We start from the raw sequence: 26,987 nt of genomic DNA, 5'->3' as shown, positions 1-26,987 counted from the left end.
TTTGCACGCAAATTCAAAACCTACTTTTGAGAATGAGAGTACAAGCAAGAACTGTTCTAAAGTTTTAGAGACAATGGCAGCAACTGTCACCATACTCCCCTTAGCTCGCATGCACATGCAGATTCTACAATGGCTTCTCTTTACGCAATGGTCAATGCAGGACTTACCAATGTCATACCAGATAATTCTGACAGAATCTTGCAAAAGGGACTTAAGCTGGTGGATAAACTCGGATCAAGTCACCAAAGGCCGTCCTTTCACCCTACCTCCCCCATCAGCCACAGTGACTACGGATGCTTCCCAGATAGAGTGGGGGGCATTATCAGGGAAAGACAGCCCAAGGTATTTGGCAAGAACACAAGGCTCACCTGCACATCAACGTGCTGGAGATAAGAGCAGTGCTACACGATTGCAATCCAGATGGGCAACACGTCAGTTGTATGGTACATAAACAAGCAAGGAGGAGCCAAGTCTTACCCCCTTTGTCGAGAGGCCCTCAGTGTATGGCAATGGGTGACCTCATCCCAGCGCTTTCTTATAGCAATGCATATCCCAGGGAAATCCAACGTGATAGTGGACAAGCTCAGCAGGGTGATACTAATTGCCTACGAGTGGTCCCTGAAACAAGATGTAGCGGAAATGATTTTTTCAAAAATGGGGACAACCTTGCTGTGATCTCTTTGCCATGTCCATGAACACGAAATGCAGCAACTATTTTGCCCTGATCCCCTCCACCATGGGAGTCACCGAGGGGCGCACTTGTGCATGATTGGCCCCTGGGTCTCCTTTATGCCTCCCCCCCCTTTCCACTGATATCAAGAGTACTTCAGAAAGACAGTTCTCTGGGAAGGACATTAATCCTGTCTCATCAAATTTGGTTCCCTTCCTCCAGCCTCATCTACAGGAAGAGCCATGGATCCTGGATCCAGTACCAGATCTCATGATACATTCTTCAGGTGCTCTTCATCCTTCTCTCTCAACCCTCAAGCTGACAGCTTGGCTACTCCGGTTCCCGAGATAGCCAGGTCACAGAATCTTTCATCTGCAGTAAGATACATCTTGATCTCTTCTCACAAATCATCTACAAGGAAATTGTACCTCAATAAATGGAGGAGATTTTCTATCTGGGCCACTCAAAATAGTATTGACCCATATTCAGCATCCATTTCATCTATTCTTGAGTTCTTGACTAAACCTTTTAATGAAGGAGCTGCAGCGTCCACTGTCAGAGTTCAGTTAGCAGCTATCTCAAATTTTCAGATTGGCAATGAAGATTCAAGTATAATGTCTCACAGGCTAGCAAAAGCCTTCCTAAGAGGTACAAACTTACTAAGACCATATGTCAGACCACCCTTACCCCCATGGAACATCAACTTCCTTTTGTCCAAAATAATTCTTCCCCTTTTGAACCTGCATCATCCTGTGATTTAAAATATCTAACCTGGAAAACTGCTTTCTTAGTGGCCATCACTTCAGCCAGAAGAGTATCAGAGTTGCAGGCCTTGTTCATTAAACCTCCATACATGCTGTTCCACAATTATAGAGTATCATTACGTACGAACCCATCCTTTTTGCCAAAGGTGTGCTCAGAGTTTAGCCTCAGTCAGTATTCTTCCACAGATATGGCAATAAGCCAGAATACAGGCTATACCAGTTGGATGTTCATAGACAACTGCATTTTTACCTACATAGAACAAAAAACTTTAGAAAATTGGACCAACTTTTTGTATGCTATTCAGAAAATAAAAAAAGGTCTTTCAGTAGCAAAAAATACTTTGTCAAACTGACTGCTTCAATGCATTTTGTTTATTTATAATTCAGCACATAAAGAATTATCACAAGAAATCAAAGCACATTCAACAAGGGCAGTATCTACTTCCTCTGCCTTCCAAGCTAGGCTACGCATTGATACTATTTGTGCAGCAGCTACATGGGCTAAGCCTCATACCTTTATCACTCATTACAAAGTAGACATGGCCTCCAGGGACAGGGCCCTTTTTGGTTCCACTGTTCTGGTGAATGTACTCCCTTGAGCCACCCAAGAAGAAAGGCACTAGAGACGCTGTCCCATCAGTCAATAATGAGGGTGAGGTAGGACAACTGCACATAAAGAAGTTATGTACCTACCATAATGTTCCATGTGAGGTGTCCATCTCGCCCTTCATTCTTACGTCCCACCCACCTGACCCCCTGCCTTGATTAATGGAAGAACGAGAGGTGGTTCTACTCTTGGTAACTGGTCTTTGACCCTCTTCCGAGTCTGGTAAAGAGTATTACTGGTGTAGATATCTTTCTCCTCTCTCTCTCTCTATATATATATATATATATATATATATATATATATATATAATTGTTACATCAGCAAACAAGATCTGGGAATGCTCTATGGCATCATGGGATAGGGATAGGGATAGAGCCATGAGCTAGCTGTAGACCTCAAGCTTTAAAAAACTGCTGAGTTGGAACCGAGGATCAGTTGCAAACCCTATCAGTCAAGAATGAAGGGTGAGATGGACAACTCACATGGAACGTTATGGTAGGGACATAACTTCTTTTTTTGTTTATATGTTCATTGATTGTTTAGATGTACTGTTTACTGTTGTTTAGTTCATATGGTCCTTTACTGTTTCAGTTGAAAAAAAAAGACATGTTAACGTGATCATTACAATAAGATAATATGCTGTAGATATATATATATATATATATATATATATATATATATATATATATATGTGTGTGTGTGTGTGTGTGTATGTGTGTGTGTGCATGTGTAGTAAGTGTTAGGAGAAAAAGAATATTAAATGATTTCCTAAGAAGTACAAGTGATTAGGTTAATGATGATATACATTAAATGCATTTGTTGGCCTTTTTATGGCTACTTAAAGATGACTTAGATAACTGGTACAAATTTGTCAACTTTTTTGAATGTGGCCATGTTTCAGAGGAAGCCTAAAGTGCATTAAGGCAGAGAATTTTCACAATAGCAAGTTAATACAAAGCTGTCTGAAAGTATTCTAAATAACTTGTGGCTGCTTAAACAAAGAGAAAAGAAGAATAAGCATTTCAAGTCATTACCATAGACATGCTTTATGAAAGCCACGGTGGTACAGCAAGAGGTTCTCCTGTTCGATTCTCGGCTGGAGTGCCTTCTGTGTGGAGTCTGCATGTCCTCCCCATGGTCGAGTAGCCTCCGAAAGACATGCATAAATGGGTGTGCCTTCCCTGAAGGTTGGGTGTCGAGCTGGCAACTTGGCACCATAAAAATCGACTGCCAATCATTAGCGGACCGGAGTTCCACTGTGGCGACCCCTAACCGGGAAAAGCTGAAAAGACAAACAACAAACCATAGACTTGATTTAAGCATGACTTGGTACAAAAATTACAATTATTTTAAAACTGATATTCAGACCAGTACTTGGATATTGATTTGAGAGTAGCTGAAAACCATAAGGATTAAAATGGCTGAAGATGGATATGTTTTAAAAATGGGTAAACATGTTAGGCAGACTGGAATCTACACAAGCACATTTCTCCTGTGCATGTACATCTCTTTAAATTATACATATCTACTGGGATCTGAAGGCTGCCAAGCAGTTCCTAATTAGAGATAGCTACAATCCATAAAAAGTATGGTGATGTCACTTCATCTTATATCTGTAAATTGTAGAATAATCTACCCAGCAACATATGTAAAAAATATTCAAGGAAGACATTCTTGTACAGTTCAGTCATCTCTGGATTGCTTAGTACTGGATAATGCAAGACACCAAGACACTTATAGTTCTTCACCTGTGTAGCTGATCTCCCTGAAGTGGTGAGAGCAGTCCACTCTTTTCCAAGACAGAACCATGGCATCTGATTTGTCAGTACTGATTTTTATTCCAATAGCTTCATACTCAGTGAAATGTTGCTCAAGTGTCTGCTGGATATTGTAGTCATTTGAAGCTAACAGGATATAACATCTGTATAAACTGAAACCAGAAAACTAGTCCCCACACTGGATGTCCTAATATCCTATGCATGAAAATCACAAACTGGAGGGGGGATAACTCAGACCCTTGAATGTATTCATCTTAATGCCAAGAATGCAGATGTGAATGCCATTTTCACATATAGGGACTGACAGGTGTATAACAAATGCTGTAGCACCCATAGTGTTGTAAGATTTCCCACATGACACTCATGGATACATAGTCATATGCCTTCTCCAAGTCAACAAAACACATGTTGACAGTATTGTCAAACTTTGATGTTACACCCAATATCTCTGCAAGGAAAAAGAGCTGATTCTCTATGACCAGGTTGAATTCTACACTGATCTTCTTGAATCAAGGGCTTGACTATTTAATGAAGTATTCCTTCTAGCATCTTGGAATGTGCTTTCCCAGTGAGGAAGAAGAGTGTGATCCCTCTATAACTGGAGTATATCTTTTCCCCCCTTTTTGATAATGGGGGCCACTATCCCAGGTTGCCAGTCCAGAAGTACTGTCTCAACCTTCTATGCAATGTTGAAAAGGTTTGTTAGCCATGTCAGCTCAGCAGCATTCAGTACCTATAGTTTTACCAGATAGCTCTCATCTACTATATAATCACCAGAGTGTTCTCATATGCATCATGGGGCAGTATTCCAAAGCAAAATAACTTTTAAGGAATAATTAAAAATGGCCCTCACCATAGAGGAAACATACATATGTTTTAAAGAGGCAGGATGCACGTCTCCTCATACTGTTTAATGTGTGATTGTTGTTGACTATTTTACACATAATTTGCTATGGTCCTTTCACTAATATCTCATCATTTCCCTCTCTGAAGTATGCTAACTTAATCATCCCTTTCTAATCTTGTATTCTTAATGTTTATGTTACTGTTTACTCTGTATTAATGACTCTGATGTTTTTATTTTCATATCATCACCAATGTCTGCATTAACAATTTTCTTTATTTGATTGTTTTATCTATATATGATTCAAGGTTTTTGCTATTATGTCAGTAATTATTATCACATTTATTTAATCTTGTTACAGCTAACTTTCTTGTCTTTCTTGCAATATTAGTACTATGTTAGCAGTTCGTATTCTTGCATCATTTATTGTCTGTACTGTTTATGTCTCAATTAATATTTCCTTTGTATGGTCTTTGCCAATTTAGCCTGGCTTTTGGCTGAAGAGAGTCTTTTAGAGCAGCTCACTCACCTGATTAACAAACATAAAATAAATCAACTGAAAGGGATCCAGTTCATTCCTCTCTGTGTTGCACTGTTTCTTCCAAGGTAGTTGAACACTTGTATAGTGACCAAACACTGCAGCTGTAGCCATTCCACCTTCCTTAGTCTCAAACAAATTGCCAAACAGAATGTGTCTCTTCATCTTCCTAGCATACCTACTGTCTGTTTGTCTTCGGCTCTCCTAGCTCACTTAGTAAAAGTATGTTCTAATACCCGAAGGACCTCATTGTTCTTTACTTCCCGGTACTTCCTGGTACAGGTGGGTCATATAGACTCTAAGGGGCTGCCTTTAGTTGCTGGTTAATCTTGAAACTTCAGGTTTTCACTGTTTTTATTACCAAGCTCCACACCTATGGCAAATGCTACTTGATTGCATTAAAAATATATTGACTTGAATTGGTCTTTGATGGTGTGGTTTGATGATACTGTTGTTTTGCTTTATTTATACATTGCTTATTTGTTTCGTTATTTTATTTTGTTATGGCATTTTGTAAAAAGAGCCTAAATAAAGTTGAACTTGCAGTAATGCTAACAATTTTCTTCTTTTTTTGTATGAACAGAATGTTTTTGTGTGTTTGTGTGTTAATCTTATTATAATCAGCTTGTGTCTTTGCTATAGTCTTTTATTCTACGTAGACTGATTGTATTGTCATGATTTTTATTTTTGAACTCTTCTACCTGGGTGTCTACTTTAAAACAGCTTCTTATCACAGGGTCTAGACCAGTCGGCAAGCCAAAAAATAAACAAACAAATAAATAAATATTAATGAATATGCTCCTACTAGGGGAGCTTGAACAAGTCACATTGATAAAATTGGTTTGAATGGTATTATAAAGGATAAAAAGTGCCAGTTTTGTTAAATATGATGTGCACCAGAACTGACAGACTGATGCATATTTGATAACACCAGCTACTAATCAAAAGAAATTAGAAGTTACTCAGAAAAATTGTAGACATTTCAGACCTTGTATACACAGATGTATCTGCTCATGCCAAGTGAACAACAGCTGTGAATTGTAAAAGCTGCAATTCAAAGCTCATCTCTGATCATTTATTAATATATTCTGAGAAAAATGTTTCAGCTCAAATGAGCAAGACTTAGGAAACTGTATTACCTTTTGTTGTTTCAAATATAACACTGTGAATGACATGGTTAGACCCCACTCTATGACAGTAGACAGCTCGTCTGCCAATTTAAAAAAAAAACTTGAAATGCAACAAGGTCCTTAGCTCCTGCATTCACAAAACACTACAAAACATGTGATCAGTCCAAAAAGCTAAGATATGTTTTCCTCATCTGCAGCCATGGTTAATTTCATTAAGGCCATATCCTTCTTTGGGTTGACTTAGTGTGCTGTGTTTTTATTCCATCCATAGTGAAGACAACACAGCGGCAGGAATCTAGTCAAATAGGATAGATTAGATGTGTGAGACACAAATTGTAATGGAAGATCTTCAAATCTATATAAACTATGCACCACAAATACAGTCAAGCCACTCCAAAAAAAGCAACATAATATTTGGTGGTTGTTTTTTTTTTCTCACTTTTTGGATTTTTCTGATATTTATATAATGTAGCTTTCTTCCATTGTGTAGTCCTTTACTCACGTTGTCAATGACGCATGTCAGTTTTGTCCATATTCATGGGTGAGAACAGATGCGTTTCAAACCAAATCAAAACACAGCAATATTGATCCCAAAATGCTTAAGCGAAATAATTCTAAAAGCACAAAAGACTGAACACAAAAGCATTAAAGTATTATGTTGGACCCACTAAGAAACTAATTCTGATGAAGTTATTTATAAGCATTTTTAACTTTTTGCGTGAGGCAAGCTCCCCGTGCATGTCCCCCGCCTGAAGGCTGTGCTCTACACCCCCACTGCCAGATTATTCTAATTCCAAGGCTGCTCAGTCTTAGACAAAAGAAATGCTTAGTTTTCAAGTGAAAATAATTATTTCTTTTCTATGAAGTTTTGCAGTCTTGGATTTAGAATAACTTAGTAATAGCGTCATTTCATGAAGAGGTCTTCAGACATTCTAATTCCTTTTTCCATACAGCAGTTGTTTTTCTACCACTTGGTGAGAAACATTTATTGCATGGAACTTCAGTACATAACAAGCTTGGCTTACATAAACTCTCAGCACCTAGATAAGTTTCATATATCTAAATCCAGCATGTCTGGAGTTGGAAATGTACTGTTTTTGTGATTTCTGTTTTTCATTTTCAGCAATAAAATTGTGCTGATATTATGCTGTCTCTGTCTACTACATTCATTTTATTACAAAGTAGACCCTATTCTACGTATATTTTTGAGGTTGTTCATAATCAGTGTTGCAGTACTGATTCTTGGGTCTTCCTGGCACGGGGAAGCCCACAACTGGCCTGACTTCCAAAGTCTTTACATCATCCCTAGCCAACAGACATCGGTCGTCAGGTTATAAAAAGGGTGTGTATTGTCGCCATCTTCAGTTCTTTCTACCCATGCAGTCCAATGTGCTTCACGGGTGCTCAGTAAGCTCACAGTCCATTAGTCGGCTCATTCTTCTAGTCAGATAAATATCTCATTGGGGAAATTTCTCTACTAATTTAATGTTCAAAAAAGTAAACAATTGCTTGAAATGTGGGAAGCAAATCGAGCACAAAGATTTTCACTCATTTTGTCTGTTCTGCTTGGGGCCTCATCATAATGTCTGTAATTGTCCTGACCGAGAAACACTCCATGCAAAAACTCTCAAATGTAAGGCCAAGGTACTACCTGACCATATGGAGTCCTCCTCAACTTCCTCGGTGGTGTCACAATCCACCACAGAGGGTGTGTTCAGGTAAGAACACTTTAAAGTGCATCAAGATTAACACCGGGGTTCCACAGGGACTTATTCTCTGCCCACTGTTATTTACCATCCTGACTCACGAGTGCTTTGTTAAGCACAAGTCCAACCATATCATGTTTGCTGATGATACCACAGTCATGGGGCTCATCACAAAGGAGGATGAAAGGGCATACAGAGAGAAGGTGGCATCTCTGATCAGTTAGTGCAAGGCAAACAACATTAACCTGAATGTAAGCAAGACTAAAGAGATTATCATCGATTTCAGGAAAAGAAGAACAAGCCAGTCAGTGCTCAGGATCAATGGTGAGAGTGTGGAGAGGGTTAAGAGTACAAAATTCCTGGGTGCACACATATCAGAGGATCTCTCATGGTCAGGAAACACCAGCCAACTGGTCAAGAAAGTGCACCAATGCCTTCACTTTTTAAGAAGGCTGAAAAACGCTAAATTTTCTCCTCATATTCTCTCCACCTTCTGTAGAGATGCAATAGAGAGCATCCTCACCTGCAACTTCACAGTGTGGTTTGGAAGCTCCACTTTTGCAGAAAGGAAGGCACTACAAAGAGTGGTGAGGGTTGCAGAGAAAGTAACAGGTTCCAGTCTTTCATCAACACATCTTTATTCTGCAAGAAGCATCTGAAAGGCCACCAAAATAATACAGGACAACATGCATCCTGCACATGGACTGTTTAGCATCTGGCATCAGACTAGAGATATCACAGCATACACTGCAGGTCACATACCTCTCAACTGTCCAGATTTTTGCAGAATGTCCAGATTTTTGGCTCATATTTTTGCTCTGTTCCTCATAAAATTTGTGGTTTTCTGGCAAATTAGTGGGATGATCAGAGGACTGAAGTCACTAAATAATGATGTACATTTGAGTTACAGACTTCATATTCTTCAGAAAATGTATGTTAATACAAACCCTGTTGCTCTAGTAACTTTCTATGTTTATAGGAGCAACATTTCAAATATGTCCCTATTTGGGGGCCTTTGTTCCTCCGTTTTGTGGGCCTTTGTACAGATTTCTTGTACTAAGAGGTTGAGAGGTATGCTACAAGATTCAGTAACAGTTTCTACCCTACACTGATTAGACTTCTGAACTCGGGCACTAATTCCAGGGGTCTGGACACATAATAAATCAATTTTTATTTATTTGTGCAATATATACATACATATATTCCAAGTAAGTGCAATATTTATTTATTATATCAATATTAGACAAATAACAGGCATTTCAATCTGTAGTGTGTTTTGTATTACTTTAAATAGGGCAGTTAATTTAACTCAGAGGAGGGTATTCTTTTCATATGTGAGTGTTGGTAAATGTCTATGCTCTTTCTTGTGTGTATTTGGAGTAGTATTGTATTTGTTAATTACATTTATTCCTCTACTTGTATGTGTTGTTTCACTTTCCTTTGTAATCTCAAGAACTGAGCTTATTTGCAAAATTTTGTTCAGGCTACATGTATGTAGTTCTGAATAACAATAAAGTTTACTTTGACTTTGACTTTGACAATCCACTGCTTCTGCAGAGTCTCCAAAGTCTCCACCGCTGCCTGGTGTTACTCCAAAAAATGGAAAGACGAAAAGGCCAGGGTCACTGACATTACGGAAAATGCTCCAACTAGAGGTCTTACATCAACAGACAACCCAAGTGAGGTGTCCTTGCAGTCCACTGGTCCAGCTAGTCCTAGGCCAAAACCCTCTGGAATGACTCCTCAAGAGGCTACCATGGTTTCCAGCCTACCCAAGAATGTTACTACAACACACACATCAGTCGAGTCTGTGGTTGCTCTGCAGGCCTCAGCTTCCACTGTCCACGCTGTGGGTCTTGAGAGAGATTCTCTGTCTTCCCTGGCTACTGAAGCAACAAAATTGCAGTCAAATGACAGCATCCTCCAGTCATCTCATTAAAACAGACACCAAAACTGAAGGGGCCACTTCTTTTTCTTCACCATTGCCTCCAACTACTCCTTCTCAGACCAAAGCCCAAAACCTCCTTAAAATAGCATAGAAGTTTATGACCTTCATGAAATCTAGTGAGCTCAATCATTCTTCCACCTCTGAGGCCTTCCCATCTAAAAGGAGTAGGGAAGTAGCTTTTCAGAAAGAGGAAGATTCTTCTAGCTCTGAGGATAAGGAGGAATTGTCAAACTCTGGCCACTTGTCACTTCAATCCTACCCAGTCTTAGGCAACACTCTCTCTCTCTCTTCCACCCCACCCCACCCCCACCCCCAGAACCTTTCCTTTGGGGGATAACCTGTATAGAATGGAGGAGGCTTTCAGTTGGGAAAGTAAGCAATTCTCACAGGTCCAAACCCACTACAGGTAACTGCTAAGCTTGCTTCACCCAGACCACTGACTATTCCTCTTGTACATGTGATATTGGATTATGTATTTGAAGACATTGCTTTACACCCTGATTCTCTACCCCCTCCTCCTAGGAAGCCGCACACATTTTACAGAGTGATTGAATGTCACAAACACCTCTACAGAATCTGAAAGCTGACCCTTCTGTAGTCTTCATTAAATCCACAAAACGTGCACCTAAGGGACCAACAAGACATCCCTTGCCTAATGACAGAGAAAGTAGATTACTATACAAGTTTGGGAAGAAAGCTTATATCTGTGCCACCCTGGCAATGAGGGCTTTGAATTGTCAAATCTATATGCTGAAGTACCTTGAATCTCTTCAAGACAAAATGGTAGCTAAGGTAGACTCTATTGCAGATAGAGCCTTATCTATGGAAATCCAGGTGATAGCAAGAGAAGCTTTACAAGTCTCCAGACATTCCCTAAAGTGTGGCTATGACACCTTAGATGCTTTTTGCAGAGCAGCTGCCACAGGTTCTGTTATCCTCAGACATACATGGCTCAGGACCCAGCCCTTGTCAGATCAAGTAAAGGCTGAACTACTGGATACTCCATTCAACAAAGAATTTCTTTTTTGGTTGTCCAGCTAAACAAGTTTTTTGAAACACTGGATAAGAAAAGGACAAATAGTGTGGGAAGAAATAGCCAGGGAATTGTTATGGCTAGGCTTGTATAGGCCCTAGGCTGATAGCCTAGTACCAACCTATGAACAGCAAATTAAAATTGTGAAAGAATTTTTATCTCCAATCCAATGGCACAGCAGAAAGTACTGTTCTAAACCTTTGCCTTCTCCACATAAACAAGACAAGGGGAGTCCTCCCAGTAGAAAAAGACCAAGATAATTTATGGTATGACATGTAGAACAATCACACAGAGCAGGGAGTTCCAGAGTACACCCAACAAAGAGAACAATTGTAACTATGCTGTACCCAACCCTCCCTTACACCTTCACAACCTTTCCTCCAAGCCTCTGGCAGAAACACTCTTTCTTCCTAAACCAATGGAAGTCACCACAAGGGACCAATGGGTCCTCAGCATCATAGAAAAGGGATACTACAAACAGTTCACAGAAATACCACCCTTCTTGGGGCATTCCAAAGCCACCAAAAGAGCAAGAAAGCCTCTTACCGCCTATCCTCAGGGGAGCTACTTCAACAAGGATTCATCTAGCTTGTCCCTCCAAGTCAAGAGGGAAAAGGCTTCTGTCTCAAGGGTATTTTTAGTTCTAAAGAAAGAGGGCATCTGAAGGCCCATCTTGAACCTCTCAAAGCTAAAAAAGTTCTTCAATATCCCAACATTTAAAATGCTTACATTGCAAAAATTACTGCCAGTGATCTTTTAAAATGTCTCTATGATCACTGTAAATCTAAAAGATGCTTACCTCCATGTTCCCATAGCAGACAGCCACAGAAAGCACCTACATTTTGTAGTAATAGGTTCCCACTTCCAGCTCTGTGCTTTACCATTCAGACTGCATACTGCTCCCGGAATTTTCACAAAATGTCTAGCTTCTCTGATAGCACATTGTAGAACTTGAGGAGTCCATATTTACCCCTACTTGGATGTCTGTCTCATTCAGAGAAGATCCACATCATAAACTCTAGACACCTTATAAATTACCATAGACTGCTTTCATTAAGTAAGTCTCACCTTAAATCTTCAAACATACCAAACACTTCCTCAAACAAGGATCCTCTTTCTGGGAGCCCTCATAGATTTAGCTCAACAAAAAGGTTTACTTCCCCAAAACAAGATTGCTTTCTTTATAGACTACCTGACCAGCCTGCTAACAAGGCATCCTGCATTCTCATGTGCCTGTATGCAATGTTACACATGAGGAAACTCCAATGGTTCCTGAAAAACATTTGGGAACAACATTCCCAACCACAGGAAACTTTACTGCCTCTACTTCCATACCCAAAAAAGGAGCTTCTATGGTGGAAGAACACCATATAGAGGAACCCAGGGACAAATTTCACTTTACTGGAAGTAGACAAAACCATCTCCACAGACAGTTCAGACATAGCTTTGGCAGCCCACTTAGGTTTCCTGAAAGTGCAGGGTATTTGGCTCCTACAGCATAGGACGTTGCATGTAAATCAGAAGGAGGTACTAGAAGTCTACCTTGCTATAAAGGCTTTTCAACAAAACTTAAGCCCAGTGACCTGGCAAATCTGGACAGACACCACCACAGTGATGTGGTCCAAAAACAAAGAAGGGAAAACTTTGCCTTAACCCGTGCAGCCTTTCCAGAAAAATGAGGATGCTGACTCAAGAAATAGGACTGACACTCATAAACTCTTATATTCTGTGCCAGAAAAATACCATGGTAGATTCTCTAAGCAGGGATCTTTTAGATCCCAGTGAATGGATGCTGAAGAGAGAGAGGTATTCTTTGCTCTAGCCATACAGTGGGGGATCCCCTCAATATACCTGTTCACCTCTCATCACAACAAGCAACTATAGAAGTTCTGCTCCAGGCTTGGAAAATAGATGTGTCCTCCTTAACATGAACAAACTGCTTCCTATATGCAATACTGCCCTTAACCCTGATCTGCAGGGTTCTGAAAAAAATAGGGCGGACAGACCCAGCATGATTCAAGTGGCCCCCTTCTGGCCAAGACAACACTGGTTCTCCCTCCTCCTGACACTCAGTGAGGGAAGATTCTACACCCAACTGCAGGAGTAGATGTCCTCAGCCAAGTCAAGGGATCTTTCTTCCATCCCCATCTAGCCACCCTCAGGTGAACTGCCTGGAGGAGGGGGCTTTGGCACCAAGGACTGCATCATAGCCAAAGGATGTGATTTTCACTCTAAGGGAAGCAAGGAAATCTAATACCAAGAAATCATATCTGGGAAAATGAAAAAAGATTTCCCAGTTGGTGTCACAGCAGTAACAGTAACTCAACTCAGGCAGACATCAATTCAGTCTTGCAATACTTCTCAGGCCTCTTTAGACAAGGACTATCGTATTCCAGCATTGAGGTACATGCATCTGCAATATCAGTTTGCCTGCACAATACTCCACCTATCTTCTTGCACCTCCACAAGAAAACATTTTTAAAATGGGTGATTCACTTGAGACCACCCAGAAGGAACCATAGTCTGGCATGGGATCTAAATTATGTGCTTGATAAACTAATACTGACCTCTTATGAACCTGCTGCTACTGCCTGTCTGAAGATGCTTACCTGGAAAAATACCTTTCTTATAACTGTTACATCCACTAGGAGAGTTTCTGAGCTACAAGCCCTCATGTGTAAAGAACCTTTCACTGTCTTCCACAGTGATAGGGGTGACCCTAAGAACAAACCCATACTTTATGCCTAAGGTGGTATTAGACTTCACTTTAAACCAGGCTATCCATTAAACAGTCTTCTACCCACAGCCACAGAACAGGGCAGAGCAAGTTCTCCACTCCCTGTATGTGCACAGGCAGATCAGGTACTATCTAGACAGAATAGAAACCCCTAATAGGACAGAGCAGTTACTGGTGGTTTTCACAGAGGCTAAACAGGAAAAGTCTCTCTTCAAACAAACCATTTCAAAATGGATAGCTAACTGCATTAAGTTCTGTTAGTCACACCATGGAAAGGATTTCCCTGGGCATATAAAAGCCCACTTCACCAGATATGGGGTGACTGGCACTGCTTTCCTCAAAGGGGTCCCCATCCAGCTATCCTAGAGGCAGCTACTTGGAATTCAGTGCACACCTTTCCAAAATACTATAACCTAGGCAGTGTCTCCAGGCTTAGAGTAGGTTTTGGTGCTGCCATCCTGCAAAATCTTATTTAGTAAAGTTATACAGATGACCCACCATCCAACTTTTAGCTTTGCAAGTCCTCTCAAGAATCAGTAATGCAACACTAACTGCAAAGAAGATAGTGTAGTTGTGTCCCACTTGCCATAACTGTAGATGTTTGAGTAGCTCAGTGTTGCAGTAAATATTCCCGCTCTCCAACCCCTCTATATGCTGACAACTTGTCACGCCCTTGCTGGGTGCAAGACAGAGTAGTTTTTTTGTGGAGATAGTCATCTTAACTCCATTATCCCCTCCCTAGCTCCTATATTTTTTCCTCCTTCCCACTTAAATTCAGACAACTGGGGAGGTTGATTTTTCCTCGGGCATCAGACTGCAGTTCACTGTTTAGAAAGGCCTGAAGATGGCACCAACTAATACCCTGATGTCCAGACATCTGTCTTCTGACACTGTAACATTGATCTCCTCAAACATCTACAATTATGGTAAGTGGAACACAACTATACTTTTCTGTTGTTAGGGTTTGTTTGATATGTTATTTTTGCAACTGTCCTTATTAGGTCTTATTTAACTGCATTTTTTGTTATGGGTTTGAATATTTTTCATTTTGAAAGTTTAAAGAACTTAAGTGGAGCATGTCCAACACATTGTAAACTTTATGAGCTGAAGAATTATTATAATGCAGGACACACAAGGGGAGAGAATGTGGTTCTGGCTGCTGAGGCTCTATAGTCAACATGCAATGCTTAGAATTAATAAATATGCAGGGACAGGCATGTGTCTGTGAGGTTACTAAAGCATGGTTTAAAGCCGCGGAGAACCCACCAACAGTGCAAGGTTATAATGCCTTCAGACTGCACTGCCTATGCAGAACTGTTCACAGAAACCCTGTACATACATGTTAATAGCTGCATAGAGGCAGCTGTACCCACCAAGAAGTGCAGAACTAACTCAAAAAACAAGACACCCTGGTGGAATCAAAAAATCAATAGACTGTATAACAGAAGGAAGAAAATCATGGCAAATAATTAGTGGGTGCAGCACCCAGCAGGATAAAAGCATTCTCATCAAACAAAACACTCAGAGGACAAATAAAGTCTGCCAAAGACAAATTTGAGGTGTATTTGGCCTCCCAGGCCAAGGACAACCACAAGGCATTCTATAGCTATGTCCACAACTTCAAAGGCAATACACAATTGTGTACAGAGCTCATTGTATGTGGAGCCACCTATATTGAGCCAGAACATATAGCAAACTTACTGGATGATAAATTCAGATCCAGCTTTACCCTTCTCTCCCCCTCAACCTTCCTTCAGTAAATACCATTGAATATACCTCCGCCTGCTATAACTAGGGAACAGGTCCTTAATGCTCTCTCTAAGACCAAGAACACTGCATCAGTGGGCCCAGACAATATCCCAGGATGCCTTCTAAATAGTATGAAACATGACCTGTCAGGGCCTCTGGAGTTACTATTTAACTGTAGCCTCCAAGCTGGCTTCATGCCTCATGAATGGAGTACAGCAACAGTCATCCCTTTGCACAAACGTGGGTCATCTACAGACCCATAGCTCTCACTAGTCTTATATGTAAAGCAATGGAAAGAACTATCATGGAAATGATCAATAGTGATATAGTAAACTCACTGGACCCAACTCAGTTTGGTTTCATCAAGGTGCAGATCATGCCTACTCAACCTGGTGGACTTCCTTGAGAAGGTCGCCAAAGCAATGGATGAGGGCAAAATTGTTCACACTGCCCACCTTGACCTGGCCAAGGCATTTGAAACAATACCCCACTCGGGCATTATTGAGAGACTCAAGAGGTTAGGTTCAAACTCGTATGTCACCCAGTGGATAGCCTACTGGCTCACAGACAGGACCCAGGAAGTTAGAATTGGGGAATCCACCCTTATAAAGAGGCCAGTCACAAGTGGTGTCCCTCAAGGATCAGTCCTTGGGACACTCCTTTTTGGCATTTACTTCTCTGAAGTCAAGGCCAATGTCAGTGGTCTCTGGCTGACTAAATTTGCAGATGATTGCAAATTAAGAGCTGTCATTGAATCCCAAACTGACACAAATGTTCTCCAGAAGGGGCTGTCACAGACAAATAAGTGTCGTCAGAGTCATGGACTAAATGCTAAATGCCAAGAAATGCATAACAGTATCCTTCGGGAAGTCATCCACCCCTGGTAACTAGAGTTGACACAGTAGTCAGGGACTTAAGGACACACGTAGATAGTAATCTAGCCTTTGACCATCACGTGTCTACAGAAATGAGGAAATCGTTCCGTGTTGCACCACTTATAAACAAAGGCATGGCATTTAAGTCCAATGAAGTCATTGTTCCACTGTATTCAACATTCATCTGACCTATCAGTGAGCATAATGCCTCCTTTTGGTATGTACTTAACCAGGCATATCCAGCAATTGGAATGTCCACAGAGGTTCCTCACTAAAAGAATACAGGGCTTAAGTAAAATGTCCTATGCAGACCGCCTCAGGTCTCTATCCCTGTATTCTGTCTCCTACAGGCTTTTGAGGGGAGATCTATGCCTGACATACAAGGCATTGTTAGACCCTACTCTGATGGACCTCCTGCATATCCACAAAACAAACAGCACCAGAATTACCCATTCTAAAGACTTAAACCTTGTCTGTGATTTAAATAGGACCTGCTGAAGAGACAGGTATGTATCCCAGAGATTACCCTGTCTCTGGAACAGGCTCCCCATCCATGTGAAGCAAAGTTCCTCCCTAACCCAATTCAAGTGCAACCTGGACAATTGGATGGGGAACAGGAAATTCATCCCTAGTTTGGCACCCATGTCTCTAATGGATGCAGGCAACCTGTAAGTGGATCATCTCCCAGGCCCTAGTTTGTAAATGTTTCATGTCCCAAACCCCTCCTAACACTTATCAAGGATATTAGAACTTGTCAGATATTTGGGATGCATGGCTAGGCTTAAAAAGGCCCTTGTGGTCATTAGCCTAATAAACACCTATGAACCTAGGAACCTATATGGTGATTCCTTCACAAAACTGTACATTCCTCATGTACTGAAACATCTGCAAGTGTGCTTGAATTTAAGGTAGGAGGAGTGAGAACTAATATTAGTAGAAACATTTGGTTTCCAGTATTTTCCAAAAGAATAAAAAGGCAGAAGTAAAAGATCCTACAATGGACCTGCCATAAAATTTAATATTTGAGAGCATTTACATATAAGTCAAAAACAAACGGCAATGTCCAAAGCATTGCTTCTAGTAGCCAGCCAAACCTGAGTGAACTAAATAGATCAGCTATCTAATGAGCTGTTAGAAAAAGAATGTAGGGACTCAGTTTGTCATGCACATCTAGTTCCCTGTAAAGGAAATACTACCTTGAAGCTGTTAGAACTCCAGGTATAATCACACCATATCCTAGCAGATGCATCATAAGCTGTATAAAAGTGATAACTGGCATTAAGCAGATGCTTCTGTACCAGACCAGACTGAGGTAGGTGATGGCTGTTGTGATACACATACTGTTGTACATCAGTGTAAGCCCTGTCTTCCATCTCCCCTCACTCTGTCCCATTCTGTGTATCCAACTGCTGTCCAGCCCTTGCTTGAACTTGTACAGGCTGTAGGTGCCACTTGCACAAAATGCATTTAAAGATATATTTTTGGACATATCTGTCTCTTAGTGTAAGTAAGCCGAAAAGGAATTATATGTAGATTTAGCAGAGTGGTAGTTTGCGTATTTCTCTACTAATGAGTACCGTAATGTAGTGGGCTTTTATAGGAGGAGATTTTTGGAATACAATCTAGTACATGTCTCTAAAGTGTAGATGGCCATTTTAAATGTACAGTTTCCCAGTCATCTAGTCCCCTTATACAACATGGTCGTGAATCCTATCCCTTCCTTTTACTTACCTTTTACTTACCTTTACATTAGTACTGCACGTTGCATAAACAAGAAATTTGTTATTTTTCACTGGATTCTAATTTGCTTTCTCTAGGTTATTGACTTCTCCCCCACCCTGCTATGACTTCTGTGAACTTCTACTCTTGTATTTTCCTGCCTCCTTGCTACGTCTGCCTCACTTCTTATTTTAATAAGGAATCTCTGTAAATAAAGCTGCTGAATTTGTGATTGTAAACAACCAATTATTAAAATAATTAAATACGTAGTAAAGACTGCATTTTTTATTGTCATTTAGAAAATCATTTGCATTTTGTTTTTACAGAAATGGAATCGCCACTACTGTGCTGTAGCTGATGACAAATTATGTTATGGTGAAGAAATTGAACAGTATGGGGACGATGACTCTCAGAGGGTATGTGCATATTTCATGTCGCTTTTCTTTAAGGTAAAACATTATAAGCTTGATACTTCAGGTTTTTTTTTAATGTTAGTCATAACTACAATAGACACATCAAGTGAAGTAATTTAGAGTCCTCCATTGAATGCTGTGTGTTCAAACTCTGGACTGGGATATGTTTGACTCCAGCCTCCCCGTGAATTGATGAAATCTCACTGGTTAGCAATGAGCAGATACCTCGTAGTTCATTCTGTTCCATCTGTATCCACAAGGACAACCCAGCCATGTGACATGTGCATGTTATTTGTCTGATAGAATTTGACTCCTGATTGTTGGGTGTACCCTTAGAGAGCTCATTTTGACAACTGCACCAGGCCTTGTGAATTTGTTTTATGAGCCAGCACTATCCCAGATGTACACTGCCCTGAGAAGTGATGTTTCACCCTACCCTACAGTATCTGTCCATGCCAGCCATCTGCCTCTTGCTTTTCACTTTAAGTGAATCCGTGCCACCACTATAGGCATGAGAGGAGTCTTTTCCTACCTTCTTAGTTTTCTCCTGGGGGTAGCATACTGGAGATCTAGGAGCTGTTGCTTCAGAAATTGCCAAGGATAGTGAGACTTTCCTTGCCTATAACTTCCAATGAGATAACCACAATCTTTGGAGAAATCTTTGACTTATGGTGTGAACCCTGGGATAGTCTTTTGTTCTACTACCTTCTTCCCAAAAGTGGTTAAACCAGTAATCGAGGAATAAGAATGAGGAACCCGGAATCATCACTTTCACAGAAACTAATCAGCAGGAAGCCATTTAGATTCAGGTTCTCCTGCTATTAAAAAGGTAAATGATGATCTCTATAAAGTCAGGTAGAGTAGAATGGCATTGTACATATCTCAAGGAAGAGTCCTACATGATCTCTTCAGTACAGTGCAGGTATCAGATACCAAATCACCTTTCTGCCTTACTGGCTGATAAGGAGGCCAATATTCTGGATAGAATGGAAAAAAGAGTTTTCTCCTGTGGTAGTTCTGGATTTCATTCTCTTAATTAGCTCTCATCCTCTTAATTCACTCTCATCTATTCTATACCAGTCCTTCTTTGCAGACCAGACTCCGATTATGCGGGCAAACCTTCTTGAATCAGGTATCAAGGTAGATTTCTCATCAAATTATTTGTTCAGAAATTCTGGACAAAGCCAAAAATAACAAAGGGACAAAGGCCAGGGACAAATTTTAAATATTACTCTAATTTATTTATAAAGTGAATAGAACAGCAGATTGTTACATTAACATGAATTTTCTAAATAATAAGTAGCATAAAACTCTAATGGCTGGCATTATACTGACTAGCTGTAGGCTTCAGTGATTTATCCAAAAATCAAAAATTTTACGAAGGATGGGGAAAAAGTCAGGGGACATTCTACAAATTTTTAGACATCTGAGAGGTATGCATGATAGCTCTGGAAAAGAAGCATATTGATATCTTCTAGAGTGGGATTTTATATACTCTGCTGCAATTCCATATGTACTGATGCACTGGACAAGACAGTAGTCAACGCTGTATCTGTAGTGAATAGCATGTGTCAGGCTCTTCTTGAAAAATCATCTTAAGCAGGCCATCCCAGATATCCTTTCTGGAGTTGTGAACTCCTTCAAAATGCTTTCTGGGTTCTGGGTTCTGGGTTCTGGGTGCAGCATGCAAGAAACAACAGAAGTACCATATAAGATTTCTATGATGACCCTTGGCTCTTTCCAATTATTTGGCTTCCTTAATATCCCATGAAGAAAATGCGTGCTTATTTGATGAAGATGGCCAGCTAGCATTAAGTAGTGTTGTCTCTCAAACTCCATCTGGCAAATCCCCAAAAGGGTGACTGTACCAGTTTAGTAGACATATTCCTGTACACCCCAGGAAAGACCCAAGGGAGACCAGTTCTCTGAGCTTTCCACAGCTTGGAGAGTCATTGCCATGAGCTGATAAGTTATGGACATAGTTGCACATTAGAGATGCTGGAACCTTTCCAGGAAAGTGCACTGTTCATGAACTAGGCAATCTCCACAGAAATTCTGGAATGGGCCTAGACAAGTCATAAGGAGACCATATAGCCTGTTCCCACTTCAGACAAAAAGAAAAAATAATTCACCTCTCACCTTTTCGTTTTCAGAAGTGGATGAGCTACTCTGTCCCATTCTGATCCTTGGTGAGTTCACTGAGCACATTGAATAGATCACTTCCCAGAAAACGAGTCTCTAGGAATTCATGCCATTGTTGCAGCAGGATTGTGTCGCTGGACATGATGGACACTTTTTAGTGTATCAGTTGTGATGATCTGAGTAGGAGTTTTTTTTTTTAGATTGTTTTAGATGGACTTTACTTTCAGTACAAGATGTTGCCCTTTCTTCTTGTCTGTTTACCAACAGTGTTTACTTACCATGGTGCTAGCCACTGTGATACAGATGATAGATGACAAGAAACTCCTTGCATTCCCTTACTTGGATGTTTGGCTCCTGTTAGCTCTATCAAGTGACTTCCTGGTAGCATTCCTGGAGTGGGCCAGTCTGTTCTTGCAAACTTTGGTGGAGGTGGTGTATGGTGTGTGGCCTCCAGAGGTTGAGAAAAGTTATGTGTGGTCAAAGCTTAGAGACCTGCTGATAGGGATGACTGCAGTTAGTGATACAGAGGATAGGCAAGAACGGGGTAGAACTTACTGGAGAAAACTGGAAAAGGAAGCAAAATATTTGGGAGCAAATTAGTGGAGAGGGAAAGATAAGAAAATGGTAAAGGCCAAGAAGATATTTGGATTGCAGGCTAGGGACTGCCTTCCCAGTCAGGGATTGATATCAGAGTATAGACAAAGAGAAAGGAGTATGGGAGTCTTAAATGAAAGGCCTGCTGTGGTAGAGCTTTTAGTTAAATCTAGAACAGAAGCTGGTGTTAAAAAGGGATAATTAGTGTGACATATAAAATATTGCACGTTAACTGTAGGAATCAATCAGTGGAGGTTAGAAAAGATTGGAAAGAGAGATTGGATAAGCAATTCACAAGGAAGCAATGGGAGAACATATGTATGGCTCCCAAATATTAAACAAAATCTGGAAGATATGGGATTTTTGCTTAGAAGTGTTTGCATGGGTACTGTTGTACTCCAGGCTGACTGGGGAATTTTTTGTCAGGTGGATGGCAAATGTGGAGGTATGATGGGGAAAAAGAGGTAACTAGGAACTTATGTTTTGAGAGTGTAATGGGTTTTTAGACTTTAAAAACTCCCTACAGAGTACTCTGTCAGAAATGTTGGGTGAGCAAATTGGAGGAACTAAAAAAATTATTTTTTGAGCTGGGATACAGGATCTGAAGTACTTAGACACATAGTAAGGCCTTGTTAAGCTTAATTTTGGTGGCTGCCAAAAAATAATTGCTATAATATGAAAATCAAAGTCTAAATCATCTGTATTTGAAGTAGTGAATTTTGTAACAGATAAAAAAACTGGAAGTGTGATCTTTACAAATGTTTAGGAGCAAATTACATAGAAAAAATGAAAATCGTAGGAAAAATACATGCAGAATAGTGTTTGGGAGGAGAAATGAAGTTTAAGGGAAGGCAGGAATTGATCAATTTATGTAATGTTGGATTGATGATAATTTTATATAAAAAATATACGTGTTGTACAATGTTTGTAATTATGAGCATGTTAACGTGGTTTGTGCTCCTTTATATAAATGCATGTTTGCCTATGTCTTAAGTGATAATTCAATAAAGGTGTTAAAAAAAACTCAGAGAACTGCCTCCACAGTGGCAGACTAGGGTACTCTTCAGTGTTAATAATTCCAGACATAGATGGAGCCCAAGTAGTCAAAGCTTTAACAACCTGAGTAGCATGGATGCAGAGATTCCAAGGTCTTCTACTCCTCCTCATGGGCCTCATGGAGACCATGATCTTTATGTTTCCATTCACACACCTGATAGTGTAGGTGTTGCGGTAAGCAAAAAGCTGCCAGCAGTTTTAAGGCCATTACATTTTCATGCACCAGTTATTAGTGATAAAACCATTGTAACTGACTTCTAGGGTGGTGAATGATATTAACAGTCTCCATGTGGACCTCCATTCATGCAGCAGAACCATTCATTAGCCCATATAAAAGAAGTTTCACTAAAGGTTTGGTGACTTCACTTGGACTTTTCCTCTGTTCAGGAATAATTGATTTCCCAAGAAGCAGGGGGGCTTCACATAACCCACATGGGGCTTAAAGCAGCATTTCTCAAGATGAAAATCTGTAATGACTGTTACAACCAGTACCTCTCCATTTATGTTCAGACAATAATGCCATTGGTGGCATATGTTTGCATCCTTATGCAGATATGTACTGTTTGTCTAGTAGTAGACCATAAACTGGGACATCATTCTGACAACTGTCTACCTTCTCTGATAACTGGATGTAATGCTGGGCTTCCTCACTCACTGCTGCATTCTCTGTCCAGGAGCTAAAAATAAGGGAACCTTCTCTGTTCAAGGATTTCCACAGTAGAGCACCCCGTAGATTGGCCTGCTGACAATTCAGTAAGTTATGTTCATCCACCAGTTCTGCTTGGTTCAGCAGCGTAAGAGGGATTTGATGCCAGGAGTCCCTTTCTTCCCCATGGTATGGAAGATTCCAATACACATTTCCATTTTTCCTGCTGGTTCAGCACCTTCTGCAAAAAAGTAGGAAAAAAATCATCTCTGCTGCAAAACACTGGCCAGGAATTGTATGATTAGAGACTGCCAGGACCCTGCTATTGCAGAAAATTCTCCCAAAACAATTCAACTATAATCCCCCCTCCCTCAGCTGGTATGACAGCTAGCCCCACACTTGGCTACTCCTTTATATTATCTGATGCTTCCTGACCTTCTGACAAGAGTGCTAGAAGTGATTAAAGCCATTGGGAAGCATCCCAATGGTGAGATCTGTCTGGCTACGTGGAACAGGTTCTCCCTCTGGGCTGATAAGCCACCTATACTGTCTCATTCATTTAGTCTGCAGTTGACCCTTAACTACTTCACTCACTCGTATGACTTGGTTCTCAGTTATACCATGATAAAGTTGCATACCTCTGACCTGAACATCATAACCTCTTGAAGGCAGAGCTGCTTAGCAGCCTCTTAAAGGGGTTCTCTATCTTCACCCATTTTTGAAAAATCCTTTACCTCACTGAAACTTCAACCTAATGATTCATTGACTGGGCTATGCCAAGTGACTCTAAATGTGTACTGGTGTAGTGTACATGTGTATTATTTCTGTACTATTTTTAGGTATTTTGAGTTCAACTTTATAAATATTTTGTCATTTTCAGATTTTGCATTCAGTACTTCCATTGAATAAGTTGTCACTCACCCTGTTACTCATCTGTTCCATCCCCACACTGGAGTGCCTGATGGTGCATCCCCTGCAGCCTGTCTTTGAGTAGAGGCCTCCAGAAGTAGGTGTCCCCCTGGCAGGTCTGGGAGATCCTCCCAATGCCAGTCACAACAGAGACCCACTGAAGCACTGGGAACTGCTGGGATAGAAATCTGTGGGAGTGTTCACTGGGAAATTTGGAGTCATCGACAGCAGTATGGAAGAAAAAATAAGAAAAAAAACAGCAAATAATCTTAGATTGGCAAACTTGGATGAGAAAGTCCATCAGCCTACCCTCATGTAGGAGGTTGCACTCACTTTCTTAGTATAACACCCTCCAATGTTCTTCGTGTTTCACTGTTGCAGTCATTACATTTGGGTTATCTGCTTGCACTCAGTCAGCCTGATTATCAAAGTCTTGGGTCCTGTGTCGGTTGCTGTCTCATCTTCCATGACGTCAGGTCGTCAAGGGTATAAAGCATGCAGCCAATGCCTTTACATCAGTCTTTCTTGCCGTGCAGTGCCCGAAGCAAAAGCAGTTTGCGAGTGCCGGTCGGCCGACTCCTGAAATTTTAGTTTTCGAGTTTCAGATCTGAAGTCTTCAACTAAGCTAAGTACCTCATTGGGGAACCTTTTTCTTGCTCTAAACCGGTCAGTAAAAGTTAACAATTGTATTTCTTGTGGAAAGCAAATACCTCATAAAGATTTTAATTCGTACTGCATTCCTTTCCTAGGCCCAGACCACGACGTATCTCGCTGTCGGTTTTGTGCCTTATTCAAACCTCGAACTATTCGTCGTTGGTTCATTTTCGCATGTAAATATTTTGGTACTAGGTTAAATTATCCAGAAATGGCTTTGGTAGGCCACCTGACTACCGACATTATGAAAAAATGCAAAGAAAAAGACAGAGACAGACTGCATAGGTCCAAAGCTGCTGACAACGCTTCTCCTAAGCTAGTCGCCAGTTCATTGGTACTCAGTGAGGTGCTTTCGCAGCCCCTGATACCCGCTATTTCAGATACGCAGGCCTCTACTGAGACCCATTCAGAGTCCGGTATGCTGCAAGATGCTTCTTCAATTGTGGAACCTGTGGATGTCTCTACCTTGGATGAGTCTGGAGCCGATGTGTAGGCACCAGCTTCTGAAAGTGAATTCAGGGCTACTGACTTGCATATTAAACCGACACCATCTTCTTCTTCAAGGCCTAAAACTTGATCCTTGCCTAGAAAACCGATGCCCAGACCACATGGTCAGGCCCCTATGCCTAAAAAAAAAACCAAATGATAAGAATGGCTGAAGACCTTATTACTCTAATAAGGGGAAGCCACCCTTCTCCCTCTAAGAGACCTAGAACTGATTTTCCTTCTGATTCTTCTGATCAAGATTCAGAAATTTCTGTTTTCGCTGATGACCAGGAGTTGCCCTTTTCTACCTATGAGAATTCTGATGCAGAAGACTCCATTTCCTCTGCTTCCCCTCCAGAGGATTTCTCTTTTGGTGAAACTTTGCATACTCTTAGGGAGCATTTCTGCTGGAAAAGCCAGGATTACTCCATTTCCAAAAAGAGGCTTAGGGAATTCTTACTCCTACCTCAACACAAGCCTTTAGCTATCCCTCCTGTATTGGACATTGTAGATGATGCCTTCTCAAAATCTAGCCTGGCTCCTGACTCTTTACCTCCAACCCCTAGAAAACCTGACAGGTATTTACAGAGTCCCTGACTCTCACAAGTTTCTCTTTAAGAATCCTACTGTGGATCCTGAGACCATTTCACAGGGGCCCAAAGGCATTAAAGCTACTACTGCCAAAAATCCTACCCCCTCGGATAGAGATTCCAGGGCCCTGGACAGATGGGGTAAGAAGGTATACACTTCTGCAACTTTGGCCATTAGGGCCTTAAAGTGCCAGTTTCATATGTTAAAGTATCACCAGCATATTATTGGATTGCTTAAACAGAAAATGATGTTGATTCCTGACTGTGCTAAAAAATAAAGAATTACAGGATTAAATGCATTCTGCTGAACAAGTTGGAAAACATACTTTGCACTGTGGTTTTGATTCATTTGAGGCATCTTGCAGGGCATGCTTGGCTTAAGGAGCAATCTTTGCCAGATCATGTTAAAGCTAAATTACTGGATGCTCCAAACAAGACCACTTGTTTGGCAACAAAGCAGAAGAAGTACTTAAAATGATGTAGGAAAAAGCTAAATCTATGCAAATTGTTAAAGATTTCCTACAAGTACAACCTCCCAGATTTAGAAGACACTGGCCTTCTAAGAAATGGTCCTTTACTGCCTCTTCCAGGCCTTCTCAGACCAAACCCAGAACCAGCAAACCACCCAGGCTTCAGTCCCAAGGTATTCACAGGCCTAAGCAGTGGGGAGCTCCCGCTTCCAAAGCTGGAAGTAGTAAGACACCCTCCTTTGGTAAACTGTCACAATGACTTAACTTTAAACTTTCCAGGCACTGCTCAACTGAATGTTCCTTTAGGGAGAAAGATCGCCCTGCATGCAAAAAACTGGGAACTCATTACCCAGGACAAATGGGTTTTAAATATAGTTTCCCAAGGATATAGCTTCCACTTCCACTCCTTACGAACCACAAACGGTTGGCCACACCTACCCCCAAATCAGTGGGCAGATGCTCAAAAGCAAGTTCTCTCTCCTCTAAGAATCAGGGCTATTCAACCTGTCTCAGAAGAAGAATGGGGTCAAGGTTTCTACTCAAGACTTTTCCTGGTACCCAGAAAAGACAATTCCTGGCGTCCTATCTTGGACCTGTCTATCCTAAACACTTTTTTGATAATGCCAAAATTCAAAATGCTAACTCTTCATCAGCTGCTTTCTATGCTAGGCAAAAATGCCTAGTTGGCAACACTGGATTTAAAGAAAGCCTACCTGCACATCCCAATAAGGGAATTTTGCAGAAGATACCTATGTTTCAGAGCAGGCTACATGCACGTTCTCTGCACTCCCCTTTGGTTTATCTACTGCACCCAGGGTATTCACAAAGTGCCTAGCTCCAGTCATTGCATTTTGCAGTCAAAGAAATATTCAAATATACCCATACCTAGACGATTGTCTAATTCAGGCAGAAAGCCAGGACATACTTTT

The 26,987-nt window shown here is 40.8% G+C and overlaps 1 protein-coding gene across 2 annotated transcripts in view; it reads left to right on the top strand.

Moving 5' to 3' along the window:
* Positions 1–26,987, top strand: part of PLCG2 (phospholipase C gamma 2) — a 1,878,649-nt gene that overhangs the window by 1,363,963 nt on the left and 487,699 nt on the right. For both annotated transcript variants that reach the window (XM_044081788.1, XM_044081789.1), the window contains exon 17: positions 18,425–18,514. In XM_044081788.1, coding sequence (XP_043937723.1) covers positions 18,425–18,514 — 90 coding nt within the window. The remainder of the gene's footprint in view (positions 1–18,424; positions 18,515–26,987) is intronic.

The sequence above is a fragment of the Protopterus annectens genome, chromosome 8.part1, assembly GCF_019279795.1.
Source record: "Protopterus annectens isolate FY-2018-M chromosome 8.part1, PAN1.0, whole genome shotgun sequence".
Taxonomy (NCBI): domain Eukaryota; kingdom Metazoa; phylum Chordata; order Ceratodontiformes; family Protopteridae; genus Protopterus; species Protopterus annectens.
This window is presented reverse-complemented; position numbering and strand designations above follow the sequence as displayed.